Source organism: Podarcis cretensis (assembly GCF_951804945.1).
Source record: "Podarcis cretensis genome assembly, chromosome: 8".
NCBI lineage: Eukaryota > Metazoa > Chordata > Lepidosauria > Squamata > Lacertidae > Podarcis > Podarcis cretensis.
Window position 1 is genome coordinate 19689805 of NC_137177.1, and position 21534 is coordinate 19711338.

General features: G+C 46.1%; 3 protein-coding genes across 3 annotated transcripts in view; all 3 read right to left on the reverse strand.

Annotated features, from left to right (window-relative positions):
• Positions 1–21534, reverse strand: part of ETV2 (ETS variant transcription factor 2) — a 226159-nt gene that overhangs the window by 63452 nt on the left and 141173 nt on the right. The window lies entirely within an intron of this gene.
• On the reverse strand, positions 968–11502 carry RBM42 (RNA binding motif protein 42). Its single transcript, XM_079986142.1, has 10 exons — positions 11263–11502; positions 10316–10469; positions 8583–8670; positions 7732–7797; positions 6243–6403; positions 5157–5297; positions 4513–4719; positions 3758–3878; positions 3093–3287; positions 968–1459 (listed from the first exon to the last, which is right to left on the reverse strand). Exons 1-10 carry the CDS (start codon positions 11421–11423, stop codon positions 1347–1349), a joined length of 1407 nt encoding a protein of 468 aa, XP_079842268.1. The 5' UTR covers positions 11424–11502; the 3' UTR covers positions 968–1346.
• COX6B1 (cytochrome c oxidase subunit 6B1) lies at positions 12982–19657 on the reverse strand. The gene is made up of 4 exons (XM_079986540.1): positions 19501–19657; positions 14580–14695; positions 13905–14005; positions 12982–13209 (listed from the first exon to the last, which is right to left on the reverse strand). Exons 2-4 carry the CDS (start codon positions 14683–14685, stop codon positions 13156–13158), a joined length of 261 nt encoding a protein of 86 aa, XP_079842666.1. The 5' UTR covers positions 14686–14695; positions 19501–19657; the 3' UTR covers positions 12982–13155.

The following is a 21534-nucleotide window of genomic DNA, read 5'->3' on the forward strand; positions in this document are numbered from 1 at the left end:
AGCTACTAGGAATCAGACTAGATTGCCATTGAGATCAGGCTTTCCATGCAGGTTTCCAGTGGGTCACTGCAAGAACAGATTGCTGGACTAGGTGACCCAGCAGGGCTTGATTAGGTTCCTATGCAAAGCATGCACTCCAATGCTGAACGATAGTTCCACGCCCCTCCCACCCCAATTTCCTCTGATAAGCTTCCAAGAAACCTCAGCATTTCCTAGAACAGCTTGAAAATAATTTCCTTAAAAAGGAGAGACGCTGCTAGTCAGAGTAGAGACAAACAGGTTTACCTGGAAGAAGGCTGCTTTCCTAGGACTTTGACGAGGTCTTTGCTTGGAGGGGAGAGGGGGAACCTTGGGGGCTTGGAGAAGAATAGGGATGGAAAGCTAAATGTTAAATCAAATAAGGGGGGGATATTAACCTCTAAACACTTTGCTTGTAAGTCAAGCCTTTTGGATAAAATCTAAAAAAAACCAACAACAACCGGCTTTCCAGGACCACAATGAGCAACCGCATCACAGGAATCACGTTAACCTACATGTAGCTTTTCAGGGTCTCACGAGGCCCAGTCTGGCTACAAGATTCAGCCACTAGTATCACAGACTCAAGGCAATCTCTTGGGGGCTGCTATGTCTTATCTAGAACCAACATGGGGTTAGAGCTTTATGGAACAGGAAGAAAGTTTATCAACCAGGCACTCTCCTTCCAGAAGGGGCACCACAACAGAAGGAATTGTCTAGAGCCAAGAATGTGGCAGATGGCCATTTAGCCCAGGGATGGGGAACCAGGTGGCCTCCAACTCGTACCAGCCCTGGCCAATAGTCAGGGAAGATGCAGTCCAGCAGCCTGGAGGGGCACAAGCTCTAGCATCTGTCTTTAAAAAAAGTAAAAAAAAAAGTGGGGGACCCACAATAGGTCATATTGGTCACAGGGAAACTAGAGAGGGAATAACTACACAGAAGACAAGCTGAATGGATGTAGTAAGAAAAAAAAAGATACACACAACTTTATTGGGTAAGAAGACTTTTGTCCACGGAAGTTGTTGTTACGCACAAACTATCCCTCAGCTGAGTTTGCAGGTTGCGACTCCTCAGCAATGAACTCACAAAGCTGCTGTTAGACGGCAGAGCTAATGGGGGTTTGTCTGTGTATGACAAAGAGAGAACACACACGCATCTTCTACATGGAAGAGGCCTCGGACTGATGGAGTAACAAAGCACTTCCAATCTCCTGCCGGCAGCTTCTTCCTGCCGTCTTCTCCAGCAGAGAGCAGGATCGAACAGGTCTACAGACAATTCCTTGCTTCAAGGGGCTCATGGGTGAACAGCAGACAACAGCATCCTGCACCTCGTTACCTCAGCCCCAACTTCTTCTTCTCCTTCTGTTTCTTGCGCACCACGTCAATATTGCGATCTTTCCACATGCTTTTGCGCAGCTTGATGGGCCGGCTGCCGACGTACTTTCCTGCCGCAGACACACAAGAAAGAACAGTGGAGAGATTGGTGGGAAGAGGAGGGCGGGGAGGCAGAGAGAGAGGAAGGAAGGTTCAGTAAAACTGTCCTGTCCAAGCCAGCTAACCTTGTGTGGCTGGAGAAACGTGGAGCTGTTTCCCAAGCCACCCTTGGTTAATTCACTGGCTGACACCCCAGGGCTTCAACATAATATGTTGTGCCAATGGCCTCCAGTTACGCCATCAAACTGAACAACTAATGTGGGAATTGAGCAACCCTGGAGACTTCCCCAAGCAGGAGCACCTGAAGTCTGTCATATTCCTCGAAATGTACACCAGATTAAAGGTAAACATGTTTTTGGCCTGCTCCTTCATCGAGATGTATGTCATGTTACAGATCCTTTCAGGTGTTGAACATCAGCAGTGAGCCCTCTTGATAGTTCCATCGCTTTCAAAAGCTCAGTGGCTGCAGCCCAGGAAAAGGCATTCTTTGTGGCAGCTCTTAGTCTGTGGAACTCCCTCCACAGAGAGGTGCCCCTGACACCTTCCCTACAGTTTCCATCATATGCTGAATACACACTTCTTTTACCTTGTCCTTTGACACCCGAGATGCAGTGTTTTAGGACTCACCCTACACTTGTGATTATAATGTTTTTAATGTTGCACTTTATGACCTGCCCTGGGACCTTAGGCAGTAAACAGTAATAGTAATAGTAGCTTTAAAGATGCTAAGAGGGCCTTCAAGATCCAGCACAACAGTGCTGGCAGGTGAGGAGCTGGCCAATTCCCCATAGTATTAAACGTTGGAAAGATTCAGAAAACAAGTAGACATATTGCTGCCTTAAATACAGGAAGCTGCCTGATACAGACTACAGTGGTACCTTGGTTTTCAAACGCTTTGGTACTCAAACAACTTAGAACCCAAACACTGCAAACCTGGAAGTTAAGTGTTCCGGTTTGTGACCTTTTTTTGGAAGCCAAACATGTTCCATTTTGAGTGCGACGCTTCCGTTTTGAGGTCTGTCTGTTTTTGCTATTTTGTGTTTTGTTTTTGTGACTGCATGGAACCCAGTTCACCTACTGATTGATTGACTGATTGATTGATTGATTGTGTGACTGCAGTACATTTTTTTTTTATTGCTTTCATTTTATGGATCAATGGTCTCGTTAGATAGTAAAATTCATGTTAAATTGCTGTTTTAGGGGTTGTTTTTAAAAGTCTGCAACGGATTAATCCATTTTGCATTACTTTCTATGGGAAAGCACGCCTTGGTTTTGGAATGGACTTCCAGAACGGATTAAGTTTGAGAACCAAGGTACCACTGTACTGGGTTTGTCTAGTCTAGTTCCATCTACTCTGCCTGGCAGCAGTGCTCCAAGGTCTCAAGCAAAGGTTCTTCTCATTGCCTGCTACTTGCTTCTGGAAATGCCAGGAACTGAAATTGGGACTGTCTTCATGCGAAGTGCATGCTCTGCCCCTGACCCATGATCTTTCCCCACTTCAGCAGAGCAGGGGCTCCACTGGGAGTGAGCATACAGCTCCTAGTTCTCCCTACCCACCGCCCAATAGGGACCAGGCACCCCAACCCTCGGAATTCTAGGATTCCACTCCCATGAACTGGGTCCGCAGCTCAGGCAGTCTCTCACCATTCATCTCCCGCATGGCACGGACATAGTCGTTTGGGTCCTTGAAGCTGACAAAGCCATAGCCTTTCGTCTTGCCGGTGCGCTTGTCCCGGATGACCTTGGCCTTCAGGAAGGAGGGATAGCGGCTGAAAGCGCGTGCAAGGATGTCGTCGTTCACTTCATTGCCCAGGTCGCCACAGAAGATCCGGAAATCATCTGGGGGAGGGGAGAGAGGAAGGGAGGAAGAGCACAAGACATGAGGCTGGGCAATTGGCCCTTTTTACAATTTGTTGAACCCTTTCCTGGCATAACAAGTTTCTGGCCCTCAAGACGGCAAAGTATATGGGCAAAAGGAAAGCAGGATGATTTGCAGCAGTCGAGGTACTAGTCCTCAGTGTCTTCTGTGACTCCTCGGCCTTCAAACAGCAGTAAAATTGTGTGTTATTTTCCCCAAACCTGTCTAATTTTAATAGTTTATTATCCAAGTCTCAAAATTCAAGTTAGGCTTGATGAAGTTTGTTAACCTTGAATTAACATTTAATTCAAACAGAAGTTTAAATATGAAAGCATTTATGGTCAACCACTAGTGTCAACTAACCCCAAGCTTGAGGGAACAGTCCCTTGCAATGAGGATTCGTGCCAGTATTTTTGACTGTTCACCAACCCACGGGACGATGGACACTCACCAGAATCCCATTCAAGTAGGCTGGGGTCCTCCCAGCATGTCCCAGCAGCTGTGCGGATGCAGCGCTTGAGCTTTTCCTGCTTCATTTTCTTCTTGTCCTCTGGTGTGCTCTCTACAACAGGCTGGCCCCGCGGGGATGGGAAGAGAGAGAATGTGCTGATTAGGCAAAAGACCACTTCAAGAATTTGTTTCAAATGGAAATTTGTTTCTAGCCTGGTGACCTCAGAGTAGGTAGGTTGACTGAACCAGACTCTCTTCCCCCTCACACTCTCATTTACCCTGTTGGAGGAACTGGAAATGGAGGAAGGAGCTAATTTCCTTCATGAGCATAAATCACCCATGTATGAGATAAGCCAACAGGTACAAGGTCAGTGAAGCCTGTTGCTATGGTAACAGCCCAGTAACCATACCATGAGCATGCCAGCTCATGGTGGCCGGGTTTTTTGCTGTAGTGTGTCAGCCCGTGAGTCTGTCCATGAGTTGGAGTCTGTGTTATATCTTGAATATAGAAATATTTTGCACTTGTATGTATATATCTGTCAGAATAAAAAGTCTACATACAAGCTGTATGCATATATCAAGGTCTGGAGCTGCTTTACTGAAGCCTTATCTTCTACAGGGGTAAACTGTTTTGGACCTTAAGCTGCCTCTGTGTGGTGACTGTAAGTGGGAGCAACTTCTGCTGCAGAGGTATCTCACCTCTCTTCCCCAACAGTTTCTGCCCATTTCTAGTGGGAAGCCACCACTGCTCCTTACCTCGACAGGTACAAATCCAGCATCGGGCCCCCGAGATCGCTTCCCCCGCGCGGGTGGCTGCTCGTGCCCACGTAGTGGCTGCAGGCTCCTCACATCCACCATTGGAACGGGCTCCGCCTCTGGCATACTTGGACCTATCACAGGCTCCTCCATCCCAACCGGCTCCTTCTCCTCCACCACAGGGGGCGGGGGCTCCCGATGCTCTTCCTGCAGAAGGAAGAGGAAGGGCTGTGATGTCACCACTGTAGTACATATCGGAGGCCCTTTTTCAGATGCCTCCACCTTGCCAGAACTGCCCGGCAAAGGTAATCTTAAGCGGCACAGTTCAACAACTTCCCGCACAGTGTCAGAAAGGATCCACGCACTGGACACTTGGGGAAATTAAACTGTGTGTGTAGTGGCTAGAGCGCCGGACTAGGACCCAGGAAGCAAATTCCCCCTCAGCCATAATGCTCACTGGGTGACCTTGGTCAGGCACTGCCAAGTCTCAGCCCAACCTACCACACAGGGTTGTTGCGGGGATAAAATGGATAAGGGGAGAACCACGTGCTTGAGCTCCTTGGGGGAAAAAGATGGGATACAAATGCAATAAACAGTAATAATAAAAAATAATGTGGCCTTCATTCGGCATGCTCACTACTAACCTCTTGCTTCTTCACTGGCGGGGCAGAATACACTGTGGGAGCAGCCTGGATGACAGTGGGGTTCACTTTGGGGGGCACCACCACGGGTCGAGGAACAGGCACCAGCGGCGCCAGAGGACCGACGGGGATCCCTGGCCCAACCTAGCCAAAAGGCAGGCAGCAATCAGTGTCAGTTTTGCAAGTTCAACGCTAATATCTGAAGTTTGAAGCTGATCAAGTCCCCATCCCACTTCGAACCTGCAAGTCTCTGTTACTTGAGAACTTGCGCCAAAGTTTGTTTATTTTGTTCCACTTCCTAATGCATTTTTCTTTCATACCTTGCACCTTTAGACTTCACACTTAAGGATAGGGACTACCCTGTTATACTAGTGATCTGGCTGAAGTGGGGGGGGGGGGACACCCACGTAAATAAAACCGAACACCAGCCGCTCCCAAAAAGCTTTCCCCTTGTACGTGCTTGTGAAGGTTTGGTAGGAGTAAGGCGAGTCATGGGTTTTACAGCACAGAAGCAGCTAAGTCACATAGCGCCAAATACTCAGGCTGTTCATTTCCAGTCTGGCAACATAATAAAGGATGATCTCCAGCTCTCATCCCCAGTCACCTGCCCCCGTTGGGCACATCCTAATGCTTGATAATAGTTCTGAATCAGACTTCTAGAAAAGAAGGTTTCTCAAACCTGGGTCCCCAACTGTTGTTGGATTACAACGCCCATCATCCCTGATTGCTGGTCCTGCTAGCTAGGGATGATGGGAGCTGTCGACCAATCAATCAATCAATTTCCTTTATTCGACCGATAGTCAGAGATAAAACACAATACAGAATTATAAACTAAAACATCATAGGGGTACATAAATAAGGTAGACCAATAACAGCTGGGGACCCAAGTTTGAGAAACATTGGGCTAAAGAAGGAGCAGTTCCCTCCTGCTTCTTTCCCAGTAGCCCCATGTATTCCCCTTTGGTCTACACTGGCATGTCCCAATCTATTCCCCTCTGAGTGAACTCTGGCACAGAAGCAGAGAGCAGCCTCAAGAACCGGAAAAACAGATACCACCCCCGCCCTCTCGCCAAAGAAAAAGAAACTCACTGGGGGACCAGATCTCATGGGCCCTATGCCCCCCAGGGGCGGGCCAGGTGCTCTCTGCATTGGGGGACCCATAAGCATTGGGGGGCCCTGGGGGCCTGACATGGGGGGCCCCACCATAGACTGGTGATGAGGAGGCCGCATTGGCAGAGGACGAGGGCCACCTGCAAAAAAGAAAATGGAGTAATAATTAGAAATCAATGTTAGGCAGCACTCAGCACACTGACCAATAAAGGCATGGTGTTTTCTGGTGTTTTCTGCCCACCCAACCTTCAGTTTCTATACCCTTGGGCTGGGCAGCTTAGAAATGTAATTAAAAAGCTTTGCATTCAGAAAAACATACTTTCCATTCATTGACCGGTTTATACGCTCCCTGCAAGGCCCTTTCCACCTGGCCTAGGGGGCGAGGCCCAGATTCACCAGCCCTACTGAAGAAGCTCCTCATGAGGCCGGAGGAACATCGCCCAGCTATTATTTTATTGATTTATTGATTTAATATGCTTTGAGGTTTTTATTAAAAATATAAAGCAGTACAGAAATTAAAAAATAAATAAAATACGCTGTGGCTCACAGGGGAAGAAGCTATTGGTTTTTCCTTCAAAGTCAGCTGAACCCCAAAAAGCCTCTGGATTCCTTGAGAGCCCCAGAGACAACAGGGTATGGAGTGATGTGCGTTCACTTCTGTGCAAATGCTGTGAGGCACAATAGGCACATCACGCCAGAGGCCCATCTAGTCCAACATTCTGTTTTCCTAGTGGCCAACCAGATATCTATGGGAAGCCCACAAGCGGGACCTGAGAGTGACAGCTCTCTCCAAATTTCTGATACCCAGCAACTGGCATTCATAGCCATACTGTCTCGAATAGTGGGTGTTAAATACGGCCATCGGTCCTAGCAGCCATCGATAGAAATCCATGGGGAAGAAGGGTAACACTCTTTAAAGCCACCCATACCTTGTGCTATAATGGAAACATGGCTAGACACCCAAAGGATTTTTCTTTTTAAGATAAACCTGCTTATCAGGAAGAGTCACAGGAAGAGGATCGGTGGAAGAAAGCCTACGTCTATGCTGAATAGGAAGAAGATATGTTACATCAAGGATGGGGAAACTGGCTCTCCAGATGCTGTTGGACTCTAACTCCCAACAGCCCAGCCAGCATGGTCAACGGTAAAGGATGACATGAGCTGCAGTCTAACAACTTCAGGAAGCACAAAGATTCCCCATCCCTGCTCTTAATAAGATGACCTATATTGAATCAGACTAATCCTGATCACCAGCACTTTGCCATCAACTTCAAAGCAGAGGCTGTTCCCGGCTACTCAATATCCTCAACCCGGGGACTGAACCTGAGCCTTCATCCATACAAATCATGTGCACTCCCACTGAACCATGGCTTCATATCTGCCTCCAAAGAATCCCACCAAACCTCCCACTCCCAGTTCCTTGCAGAACGGTGAACACAACCAACAAATAATAAAAAAGACAGCTTACCGGATCTCTGCAGAACATGAGGCACAAAGGTCGGCCGGAGGATGGGGGGGCGTTGCGGGGGGACAGCTGGAGGGAAGAGAGAATGGATTTCATGGCCCTTGGACATACAAAGCCCATTTCACAATCTTTGCAAAAGGCTGAATTCACAGTGCTGGCAATTAGCCTTTAAAACCTAAATGACTGACAACCAGTATACTTGAAGGGATCGTCTTCTCCAATATGAGCCTGCCTGGCCACAGGTCAGCTGGAGAGTCCCTTTCTGCATGCCCTGTCTCCATATGAGGTGTGATTGGAGGAAACACTTAAAAGAACTCTATTGCAGGGTCAACAAAGTATGAATTTCTGTTTGAACACTTCCCTCTTGCTCTGCTGAAGCTAGCTGAAAACTTATTTCTTCTTTGAGGCCTGCGACCTGTAGGTTCTTGAATGTTTTATTCCTAGCTCTTTCAGTTTAGTTGAGATGAGGAGCCTGTGGCTCTCCAGATGCTGGACTTTCAACTCCCATAAGCACCAATCAACACGGTCAAAGGCCAGGAATGATGGTAAATGTAGTCCAGCAATAGCTGGAGGGCCACAGCTTTCTCATTCCTCTGCTGATGTGATCTTAGGGCCCTAACAATTTATTAATCTGTTTTAATTGCTTGGTTATTCTCTTAAGCATTTTGGGTGGGACACAACTTAATATCTGACATAACTGCAGTTGTGGTGGGGAACCTGTGACCCTACAGAGGTCACTGGATTACAACTTCCACCAGCCCCAACCATGGTGGCTGAGGCTGATGAAAGCTGGAGGAACACAGGCTTTGCATCCCTCAGGTAAGCATAGAATTACAAAGGCACTGGCTATATACCTGGGCCCACAAATGGCACTGGAGGAGCCACGATGGGGGCCACCACAGTGGCTGCTGCTGCTGCTCGGGCTTCCAGACTCTGCTGGACCTGGAAGAAAGAAAAGAAACAAATGGCAAGAACAGATGTCAGTGAAGTAAGATGAGCAGTCAAGTACGAAAGTTTAGTATTCACACATTCATCCTCCTCACCCCAGCTTCCTAAGGGCAGCTCTGCTGCATCATACCAAAACCCTACACTATCTGTAATCCTTGCTTCCTGTAGATCAAATGCCTATCTAACTTGCATGGTGTGCGCCAATTCTGCCTTGCACTCAGCAGCATGGTAGATACTGGATAGAACATAAAAGTGGCATGATTGAAAGAGGACTTGCACGTCACAACTTAATGGGTGAGGTAGCAATGAAGAGAAAACACAGTGTTAGTGCTATAGGAATGGTTTGTTGTAGAATTACACCACACGGTATTACCTATGTGCTAAAAAGAAATATTCTATTGTTTCAAAACACTGATCAAAACCTAAATCGGGGTGGGGGGAGCAGGCTCTGTTGGCCATGGAGTAAGCAGCAGAAACTGAGAGTTCAGGGAGAAAATACTTTAAAGGATGGATTTCTCACTCTGAAGAACAAGTATTATGAAGCAAAGAATACAGGTAAGCCCTTAAGAACTTTTCAAGCAGGAATGTAATTTGGAGTTGTGAAATAATAAACATTACTACTTAATTTCTGGGCAAGACACAAGCCCTGGGCCAGACATCAAACTTACTGGCTGGAAAAGAATCTAAAGCAAAGGGCTTGTGAAGACAAAAAAATGGACAATTAGAAATTATTGGACCTCTTACATTTAAATAGTAGAAGTAACAAAGAAAGGATCAATACCCAGGACAGTAAAATATTTGGAAATCTTGGAGTAAATAATTGAATATAATTCAATTATTCCTTCCGGTCTCTGGGCCTGAAGCCTGATACCAGGTTGGAGACTAGATTTAATTGACGCAAAATAACTTGAAAGGGAAAAACAACAATAAATACTACAAATAAACAAGGGGCAAGATGAATATAAAATGGAAGAATGGTATAAAGAGGTGTGGGATACAGCAATTAATGACAAATTAACATGTGTTATTAAGGTAAGACGGGGAATATGCAGGAGAAATGATTTTGAGGAGATATGGAAGATATTTGTAGAATTTGTGCTGTTAAAACGGAAAGGGGTCAAACTATCGCAAGAGGTGCTGAAATTTTGGGAGGTTGGATAGTTATAATGGAATGGTCGGGTGGGGAGAGTGCATATTTTTATTTCTACTTTATTATTATTACTTGTTTATAAAAGAAACCTAAATCAACAACTACTGCTTCAGCCAAAGTAGAAAAGTGACAGCACCAATATATTTTGAAAACTACAAATGTGTAATCTACACCTCTAATCCCAAAGCTCAGCCTTCCTCACCTGCACCAGATTTCAAGGCTTCTGCCAAAAGCCAGGAGCTGTTTTATATAGAGTGAGACCACTGGTCCATTTAGCTCAGCATTATCTATACAGTTCTCATGGGCAGCAGCTCTTTAGGGTTTCAGGCAGGAGATTTTTTCCCATTCCCAAGTGGAGATGCTAGGATTTCAACCTAGGACCTTTTGCATGCAAAGTATGTTTTCTACCATTGAGCTACAGCCCTGTCCCTCAAAGCTGTCCAGCAAGCACCCTGCATTGCAAAAGTAAGTCTCAAGCAGACTCCTCACCTGTTGGTAGGTGTTGGTGGCAATGATGGGTCGGATGACAGGGACCGGGGGGACTGCAGACACAGCTGGCACTGCCAAGGCAACTGGGACAGCTTCTACCACAGGGGCAACAGGAGGCAAGGATACTGGAGCTCCCAGCACCTCCTGCTCAAACCTGTAAACAAGAACCCATAACATTTATATGATTCTTTTGCCATACAAATGCTCCACATACAGCATTCCATTATTAATCTGAACAACTGGCTTGATATTTTGATTGTTTTTATTACATCCTTGCTGAGGACCATGAAGGGCCAAGTTCAAATCCCACCCAGCCAGCAACAAAGCTCACTCTGGAATATGCATCACTTTTCATCCTAATCAATTTCGCAGGTCTGTTGAGGAGAGAAAATGAGGGGAAAGGGGGCCATGGACACTACTTTAACTTCTATTAAGGCATGATATAAATACCAAATAATAATCACCACCATCATCATCAGACAAGAACATCAAATGTTTTAAAGTCTATTGTCAAACCACACCAAGAGTTGGAAAGCAGGCTGTTTGGAGAAATATTCACTTCAGAACAGCTCTGCCCCATACTGAAATCAGAAGGGAAAAAATAGGGAATGGTTTGCGTAAGCTCTGAGAACAAGGCTAAGGTGGGCTCTGAACTGGAAGCATCCCAGCTCGCAAGGGAGACTCGGAGCTCCCATTACCAACACTGCCCTGGGTTCCACAGCCCCGTTTCCTAGCACCTGCAACGCTTTTCTTTCCAGCGTGTTCACTGTCAACATTGACTGTCGCTGTAAGACAGGGAGGGAGGGATGGAGGGCCCCCCTGAAATCTCCCAGGTGTCCCCAGACTTCCAGCTCCCATCACCTCCGTCCATTAAATCATTTTGGCTGGTCTTCGCTGCCCCCCCCCAACACAGGGCCCCGCAATGGGAGCCTCCCCGCTTCACTCACAGGGCCATCTCGGCTTCCATTTCCTTCAGTCTCTCCTCTCCACTCTTCGCGCCGCCGCCGCCTCCTGCGGCCGCCGCCGGTGGCCCTTTCCCGGGCACCCCTCCAGGCACCCCGGGGGGCCCTCCCGGCGGCGGAGGGGGCGGAATCGCCGGAGCCGCCATGGCTCAAGTGCTCTTCCAAGTCGGTAGCAACCGCTCCTACAACTAGATGGACCACCGTCCGCCGAGACTACTTCCGGCGCAGCGATGATGACGATGCCCCCGGGACTTCCGGCGCACTTCGCTGACGGTAGCAGAAAAAATACAACTTCCGGTACAATCAGAGCGCTGTCGTAGGCTGCGTCTCTCTATGGTTGCAGGACGGTGTAGCTCTTTCCTTGTCATTCTCTCTGATGAAAACTCGGCCGCAACCTATTTTTTTGCTAGGAGTGAGGAAATAAGGTTAAGACCGGAAGTATTGCTAAGAACTGCCGCAGTGTGACTAATTGCTAACTCTATGGACACGTCGCGTTCCTTTTCCCGCAGGACGCTGGGCGGGGCTAAGCAGAAGGGGCGGGGTTTGGGTGCCCCCTGGTTGGAAGAAACTGAAGAGGGGTAACCTGCTCGATTAATCTGTGGGATTTATATACAGGATTGCGCTGTAATTTTTCCATTCACCTCTCCATCCAGGGAAGCAAGAGGCATTATCAGATTGCAGGAGCGCCTCACAGCCAGGCAGAAGCACACAGAGGAAGCTCAGTGATGGTGAAAGATGCAGCCTAGGGAAAGGGGGAATGGCCGGAGGAATCCCAAGGGCCAGATAAGAGAGGTGTGGAGGGCTGCAATCAGCCCTGAAGGCCAAGGCTTTCATTCTTACCTTGTGTGTTTATTCAGAAGCAAAATCCACAGAGTTCAATAGTAAGTGTGCATAGGTCTGTCACTTTACAATGCAGTCCTATGGATATTTACACAGCAATTTGAATCACCCTGAGTAAGGCTTGCTTCCTAGCAATCAACTACCTAATGTTTTCCTTTTATCCAGGTGAAGGGCTTCTCACAGTGTGAAAAAAATATCACTTTAGTGCAAGAATGCCAACTTGAATAAAATATGGGGGGGGGGGCAGGTAAGCCTCTTCTTGCATAATCGATCACAAGATGTGGCACAAGTGCACAATTGGCAATGACCATCAACTTTGGGGGGCTTGGGCCCCCTCAAATATTTTACTGAGGGCCCAAAGTGATGTTGCTCCCTAGGAGTTGACTCCTATGCTACAATGCCAAAGCAGCAGGGATGAAGTCAGACCTTAAGCCCAGCAGGAAAATAACTCCCTTCTGTAAAATGTGTTATCTAGGCTCCAGCCTCTTGCATAAGCACAGAACTCAGGGACTTTTGTCATCTGCTCAAGTAACTTATTACAACATATCCAAACAACCTGCGGAACATTCCTTTATCATGAGCACCAAGTGGGAACTGGCCAGCTGCAAGAGAAGGCTGGCTGTGATGTAGCCAGATCAACCCCCAATCTAACAAGCAAGTAGGAAATTCCATGTGCAAAAGTATTCCAGACTGCTTATCAAGTGGAAGTGGAGGGGTGGTGGTTTATGGCAAAGCAAGGAGGGGTGCTGTGGAAAATTATGTTAGTCGTGTATCCTACATGCTATAAGAAGCACCCCAGTCATTGACAACAATACCACAAATTCACACGTAATCTGCCGATCTTAACACAAACCATAGTCACAGGTTTTTATGCCTTTTATTAGAATTTGCACTGTCACATAATGTTGGACGCTCAAGTCAGCATGACCAAGAAAAAGCGTTATTTCAGACTATCCTTCAGTCACCGCATTTCGGTGGGGGAACCTCAGCAGCACAGCAGTGTCATGAGAAAGGGAGCAACTGGCAGGGGCAAGACAATCAGATCTTGCCAGGAAAAGTCCCCTCTTCTATGCGTTCATCCCAGCTAGTGACCTGCAAAAGACCAATAGGCTTCTTTGATTAGTCATATCTTCTGGGCCTAGTACAGAGGCAAAGTGACTAAGACTACAGATCTCCTCCTACACATGGAATTCTGCGGCTTTCTTTGAAGAAAATTAAATCACATTTCTAATCCTCATAACTATAGATTATAATAGTCTTCTTTGGTGGGTTTTGTGGGAGTTGCCTGCAAAATGTTGCAATGCTCGCAAGGTGATATTTATGTTTCCTGCATAACTATCTAGCTTATCCCCATATTTATGAAAATTTTGACCTTGCAATTTGTCCATGAAAAGGTCCCAAGGAAATACAATAAAAATTGTAGAAGTTCCAGTTATGTTCTTTTATTACCCATCGCCTATCAGTGCATATCCTCCTTGTTCTTTTGCCACATACAGCTAAAAATATGGGAACACATCAGGCTCCCATTATTAATTTTATGCAAACTAATAGGTTTTAGTGGTTATCATTTTGAGCAGATTGAAGTTTTCTGACACACATTAAGCACCTGTCTATTGCATCTCTGAGGCTTCACCCAACACAACCCATGGTCCACAGAACCTCCCCTCCAGTCAAATAACAGAGCACTGAAATGTGCCAAACACCACCATCAAGCCCATCCTTTACCCTGACACCTATTTCTCTTTCACATATACATTCCTTAGCCCTGCTCAGTTCCATTCACATACCCAAGAAACGGGGCAAAGGGACGTGTACACTCTTTTGTACCACTGGCAGACATAAGGGTCTCCTCCCTTGGCATTCATGGCTTTCTCACAGCGGTGGAAATCTGTGGAGAGAGAAATGTTTCAGACTTATGAAGATGACCACTGCAGCTCCTCTAGTACAGAGCCCAGGGGACAGCTTTTAAAATCCCAAACTGTTCGCAAGACTCTGTTGATGTATTCTGCACAAGGTGGCATCAGACATGATTTTTGCCTATCTCTGCTTATTTTATTGTTATTTAATCTTTCTTTCCTCCTCTACTATAGAAAGTACCCAGATCAACTACTATATATATATATATATATAAAAAACACTTGCACATTCTTGTAATAAGGATATTATAGTGATAATATTATGGTCTGACCTGTTGCATTTTCCTATTGTTTCCACTTACTGCCTCATTTTATGCACAGATCTAGAAGTGCTGCAGCCTGAAACTTTTAGGAAGACTTGCACAGTACACTACGGACCTTGCCTACAATAGTGAAAGTCAACAGTTTGGAAGTTCAAACATGGTACAATAGGACAACTATATTTTTTATACTTCTCTGGCAACTCAGATGTCAGATGATGAATAGTCCTAGTTTCTCATTACTCACCCAAGGATACAAAAATTCACATAAATAAATTATATTCACCAAGATAATTCTGCCAGCAGTTCCGGGTTTGGTTTTGATTGGGGAACCGGCTGTCAAACGGAGCCGTTCGGTAATTTTCCAGCTTTTCCTTTATGGTTTCAGACATGTTCTCTTGTCTGAAAGAATATATAAAATCAGCAATGTGAAAAGACCCAGAAGATCCACAGCAGTAACACTCAGAAGCCATATCCCATGTTAAGGGATTATGTGTCCCAAAGGTATTTATATCTTCAAGGAGCATTCCAAAAACTGGATGGCAGCACAGTCAGATCATGGGAACAGAACACTGCTTAAAAGGTAAAAGACCCCTGGACAGTTAAGTCCAGTCAAAGGTGACTATGGGGTTGGGGCGCTCATCTCGCTTTCAGGCTGAGGGAGCCGGCGTTTGTCCACAGACAGCTTTCCAGGTTATGTGGCCAGCATGACTAAACCACTTCTGGTGCAACGGAACACCATGATGGAAACCAGAGTGCAAAGAAACGCCGTTTACTTTCCCGCCACAGTGGTACCTATTTATTTACTTGACTGTTAAGCTTTCTAACCCCAGCCCACCAAGCACGCATATACATATGTATACCTATCAATCCATGCAGCAAAGAAATACATTAACACAGTATTATCTCTGTACACCACCCACTAACAAATCTACAACATTAAAACCCCATCACGCAATATCTGCCTGATAAGAGGCCAGAAGGATATTGCTTCAAGTCCCAACATTGCTGTGGACATGCTGGAAGGAGAGTAATAGTATGCAGAGCAGGTATAAGGGAACCTCTGGCCCTCCAGATGTTGAACTACATCCCTGGCAAATGGTGATGCTTGCTGGAGCTGATGGGAGTTGTGGTTCAGCAACATCTGAAGGGGCAAAATTTCTTCATAAATTTCTTCATAATTTACATAAATATTTATGTAAATATTTTTATGTTGTGAGCTGCCTTGAGCATGATGACAGCTCCCAGTATTATATCTGCAGCACAAGAAATTAATGCAATCAAAAGCCCTGCTCCCACTCCTGATGACTGCATACCTGAAACATGTGTATCAAGCATACCTAAAAAGTCTTGCTCCCTGATCTCAGATGCACCAAAGTAGCAATAGTTACTTCTTGGTAGGATGGTGAGAAGCAATCCAGAATAGTACTCCTGTACCTTCAGTAACTCTATAAGGAGAGGCTTTCAGCAGGTGCAACCTGTCAGTTCTGCAGCAAGTTTGATTAAAGCTGCCTCCACCAAAGCCTCCTCTTCTGCACCATTTCAGAACCCTTCCATTCCACCATCAATACTCTTTCAGCTATGCAGCTGCCCCTACAACAGTTGTGCAGCAGGCAGAAATTCAGCACTGGGAGCTTGAGCCCAAGCATGAAGACAGAAAGAGCAGGTAAAGGTAAAGGGACCCCTGACCATTAGGTCCAGTTGTGGCCGACTCTGGGGTTGTGGCACTCATCTTGCTTTACTGGCCGAGGGAGCCTGCGTACAGCTTCCGGGTCATGTGGCCAGCAGGACTAAGCTGCTTCTGGCGAACCCGAGCAGCGCACGGAAACACCGTTTACCTTCCCGCCGGAGCACTCCCTGCTAAAATTCTTACACCGCTAGTAAAAAAATGTACAGCAGCCTTGCTAAGACTAAAGGGAGGCCAGCTCAACACACCTGCAAAAAGCCTCTTGCAACCCAACAACAAATAAAAAGACATGCACTATACAACAAATAATAATACATTAGAAAGTATCTCACACATAAATAGCAATGACGTTTGAATTACATCAAGGTGACAGCAAATGAAAGGGGGCAATTGAAACCATTGATTTAAATAATGTTTCCCACAGAGACTTATTCATGTATTTCCTAAACAGCAGTTAAAACCTAAGACCTGTAAAGCACTTAAGAGTGTAGCTATTCATAACAGGCTCATTATATTCATAACTTCATTTATATGGAAAGGCCTCCTTTAGCACAATGAAAAGGGGCTCTGATTCAGTTTGGAGATTAACTGTAACATTTGAAACTTTAATAAATATTATTTTTTTAAAAAAAGAGATTAACTGTATGTCCAACATGCTTATGTTCAGATTTCATGAAAAGAAACATAGTATTTACAAATCATCTTTTAAAAACCTTTTTTTTTAATCGTAATTTTTAGCCACCTTAGTATTGTTCCATTGCAACAATTCTGAAACATAGTTATAAGCACTGGTTATATTTAGACTGTCAAAGAGATAGTTAAGAGGTGGCACAACAGTCACCTTCAACTATCTGACCAGCTGTCACATGGAGCAAATCTATCTCCTCTTGCTCCAGCAGGTAGGAGCTGAAGTTCTAATTATGTGTAAGGAACTGGAGACTAAATATTATGGGGGGAGTGCTTCATTTTGTGCAGATTGTTTAGCATCCTGCAATGGAAGGAGATTTAAGCAGAAGCTAGATTGCTACCTATCAAGGATGCTGCAGTAGTGGCCGTCCCCCACACACCCGGAAGTAGGCTGGACTAGATGGAGCTCTGAGGTCCCTTCCGATTTTAATAACTGCAGGATCAAGGGTAGGTAAAGAGCAGCACATCCCTGGATGATTTCAAATACCTCAAGCAAAGAGCCCTGGCCCAATTGTTTCAGGAGTGGCAACAACAACAAAATATATACATATGCGTTCCAGTCTCCCCACTGTCCAATATATATTGCTAAAATACTTTAAGGCTCCTGGAGGCGGGGGTTGGGTTGGGGTTTGTAGTCACCAGTGGACTTGTGTGTGTGTGTGTGTGTGGAATTTATCGCATTCCTGGGCTTGGAATACACTCTTTTAAGTACACATCTTCTTAAATTACAGTGGTACCTCAGGTTAAGTACTTAATTCGTTCCTGAGGTCCGTACTTAACCTGAAACTGTTCTTAACCTGAAGCACCACTTTAGCCTATGGGGCCTCCTGCTGCTGCTGCGCCGCCGGAGCACGATTTCTGTTCTCATTCTGAAGCAAAGTTCTTAACCCGAGGCACTATTTGTGGGTCAGCGGAGTCTTTAACCTGAAGCGTGTGTAACCTGAAGCATATGTAACCTGAGGTACCACTGTATTGTATTTTAATATTTTGCTGGAAGCCGCCCAGAATGTCTGGGCAAACCCAGCCAGATGGGAGGGGTATAAATAATAAATTTATTACTATTATTATTATTGTTAAAAACGCACAACGGGTCCCACCAGGCCTGAAGCCTGTCCACCCCGGAGAAAGATTAAAGCCCCAGTAATAATAATAATAATAATAATAATTTATTATTTATACCCCGCCCATCTGGCTGAGTTTCCCCAGCCACTCTGGGCGGCTCCCAATCAGTGTTAAAAACAATACAGCATTACATATTAAAAACTTCCCTGAACAGGGCTGCCTTAAGATGTCTTCTGAATGACAGGTAATTCTTTATCTCTTTGACATCTGATGGGAGGGCGTTCCACAGGTCGGGCGCCACTACCGAGAAGGCCCTCTGCCTGGTTCCCTGTAGCCTCACTTCTCGCAATGAGGGAACCGCCAGAAGGCCCTCGGCGCTGGATCTCAGTGTCCGGGCTGAACGATGGGGGTGGAGATGCTCCTTCAGGTATACAGGACCGAGGCCGTTTAGGGCTTTAAAGGTCAGCACCAACACTTTGAATCGTGCTCGGAAACGTACTGGGAGCCAGTGCAGATCTCTCAGAACCGGTGTTATGTGGTCCCGGCGGCCACTCCCAGTCACCAGTCTAGCTGCCGCATTCTGGATTAATTGCAGTTTCCGGGTCACCTTCAAAGGTAGCCCCACGTAGAGCGCGTTGCAGTAGTCCAAGCGTGAGATAACCAGAGCATGCACCACTCTGGCGAGACAGTCCGCGGGAAGGTAGGGTCTTAGCCTGCGTACCAGGTGGAGCTGGTAGACAGCTGCCCTGGACACAGAGTTAACCTGCGCCTCCATGGACAGCTGTGAGTCCAAAATGACTCCCAGGCTGCGCACCTGGTCCTTCAGGGGCACAGTTACCCCATTCAGGACCAGGGAATCCTCCACACCTGCCCGCCTCCTGTCCCCCAAAAACAGTACTTCTGTCTTGTCAGGATTCAACCTCAATCTGTATTAATTAAAAGACGCCTGCTTCTTGGGAGAAGGGCAATGACAGGCCTAGACAGCATCTTGAGAAGTAGAGACATCACCTTGCCAACAAAGGTCCGTATAGTTAAAGCTATGGTTTTCCCAGTAGTGATGTATGGAAGTGAGAGCTGGACCATAAAGAAGGCTGATCGCCGAAGAATTGATGCTTTTGAATTATGGTGCTGGAGGAGACTCTTGAGAGTCCCATGGACTGCAAGAAGATCAAACCTCTCCATTCTGAAGGAAATCAGCCCTGAGTGCTCACTGGAAGGACAGATTGTGAAGCTGAGGCTCCAGTACTTTGGCCACCTCATGAGAAGAGAAGACTCCCTGGAGAAGACCCTGATGTTGGGAAAGATGGAGGGCACAAGGAGAAGGGGGCGACAGAGGACGAGATGGTTGGATAGTGTTTTCGAGGTTACCAGCATGAGTCTGACCAAGCTGCGGGGGGCAGTGGAGGACAGGAGTGCCTGGCGTTCTCTGGTCCATGGGGTCACGAAGAGTCGGACACGACTAAACGACTAAACAACAACAATTGCAGAACGGGGGCGGTGAGAGGCGAGAAAAGGGCGCCTTGGAAAAGCCTCCTTGGCGGGATTCGAACCCAGGGCTTCCCCGCTCCCTCCCCTCGCCCGCCCTTCAGCTTCTGGGCCCCAAGCGGCGCCGTCGGCCCGTTCCCCTGGAGGGAAGGAAGGAGTCCGGCCTAGCGGCAACCAGCACCCAAATCCCGGCCCGTCTCCGAGAGAAGGCCGGGCCCAGCCCTCCGAGCTCCGGCTTCCCCTCCTCCTCCCGGCCCGGGCTCCCGCCGGCCTCCGCGCTTCGCACCTCAGCAACTGCAGCAGCGGCACTCAAGGCTCTTCCCTCAAAGTGACTTTCACCCGTAGACCGGCCGCGGCTGTGCCGGAACAAACGAGAGCGGGGATTGTAGAGCGGCGCAGGAAAAGGCGGGCACAACGGCGTGATGGACAAGCCTTCTCCGCGCTCGTATGCGTTCGAGGAAAGATTTGCGGCGGGCGGGTAGGCGGGCGCTCTTCCCCGACAGGTGGTCACGCCCCCTTTCGAGTCTGCGCAATGAGAGCGAGCTTCGGGACAGTTGCGTTCTCTTTACCCCGCCCCCCCCCGAAAATCATATCACGGCTTTGATTTTTGTCAGTTGAAAATTCTAGCGCTCAGCAAAAAGAAAAAATCTGGCTTTGGATTGTTACCACGGGACAGCAGGGCTGCGATCCTCTGCTGCACATAGCTCGCATTTAACTTAATGAGTTACTTCTGAGTAAACATGCATCACATTGGGCTGCAAAGATGAGCATAGAGGAAGAAGACAGTTCCTGGATGAAAACCGAACAGCTCTCCCATGTGTTGGGATGTCCCACTGTTCTGTCCAAAAAACAGAAATTTCTAGGGAAATGTATTTACAGAAATTTATTTGATTAAAAGGCAGGCAGTCCCCATGACCCCAGGACTGGCTCTACTTAACTTGTATAGTGTTATAAGAATTCTAAGGTCACGGGGGTGGGAAGGATTTTTGTTTGTGTAAATAGCAGTTTATTTTTGTGTATTTATGTATTTTCTTTTTTCTTTCTGTATCATCAAAACTTTAATAAAAGAATTTTTTAAAAAAGAATTATAAGGTCTCAAATATAGAATAAATGATCTTTATATGTACAAGGCAAACACATACATTAGTATATAAACCACGTGTCTGAGGTAGTAAAAAAGAGCAATCCTGAAGCTGTTTTGACTCTTCCAATTGTCTTCAAATATTTCTCTGCAAAGAAGAAATGGGAAAAGCTTTCCAATTGTCTTTGGGCTGTAGGGGCTTACATCTCCCTGCAAATACAGTCTGGCAAGTATCTTTTAAGCTGAGCAAACTATCAATATGTGTGAGAGATTCAGGAACTAAAGTATTTACCATCTCAAAGGAATGGCCTGGCTACCCAGAAAATGCAATCAAGTAAAGCATTACAGTATCAGGTATCCTGTCAGACAGGAGAGAAGCAACACACTCAAATTTTTGCTGGAAACTGCCTCCTGTGATGTATGTATGATGTTTTGAGGGGGACGGGGTCATGGGGTACAAGGTGGGCAATTTCAAAAGTTTTTATAGGGGCTTGCACACAGTTGTTCTGGGTCTCTCCTACCTCCTTGCAAGGGAGGAGGGGAGAACTCTGTTGCAAGAGAAAAATAAAAATCTGTCTTGCTTTCTGTGGATCTTGCCTCCACCCAGTCATCTCTGACCGACTTAGGGGACTCAGTACCTCAGGGAGTTGGGCAGTAAAAGCCAAACCCCCTATTTCCCCTCTATAACAATAGTCACAGTATGTTGCAAATTAGAAACACAGAACTCATAACACATCTATTAACTGCTGCAAGAACAGCTATTGCCTGGACATGGAAATCATTAAAATAATTAACTATGGACCAATGGTATAATGCAGTTTGGCAAACAGCATTATTGGAAAAACCAACACATTTAAAAGTAGTAAGAGGCCAAAAGAAGCTCGACAGTTTTTACGCAGTCTGGTGCTACTTTATTGATTACACAAATAATGAGGCATTTGGTAGAACAATAAAGTTTACGGCACAGCTTGGTGAACATGAAGTACATATTTTATTTCCCTTCCCCACTTCCTATGGATTCTATAAATTCTAATTGTTATTGATGCAAAATATATTTTACTTACGGTCACCAATCTAAGCAATACACATACCCATACATCATATCTATAACAATTATAATAATTTTGGTAAATACATTTCAACACAACTTCGTTAATATATTCAGAAACTTTTATCTGATTATTTATTGCTGTTTTATCTTTATGCAGTAGTTGCATTGACATATGCTCTAATATAAAC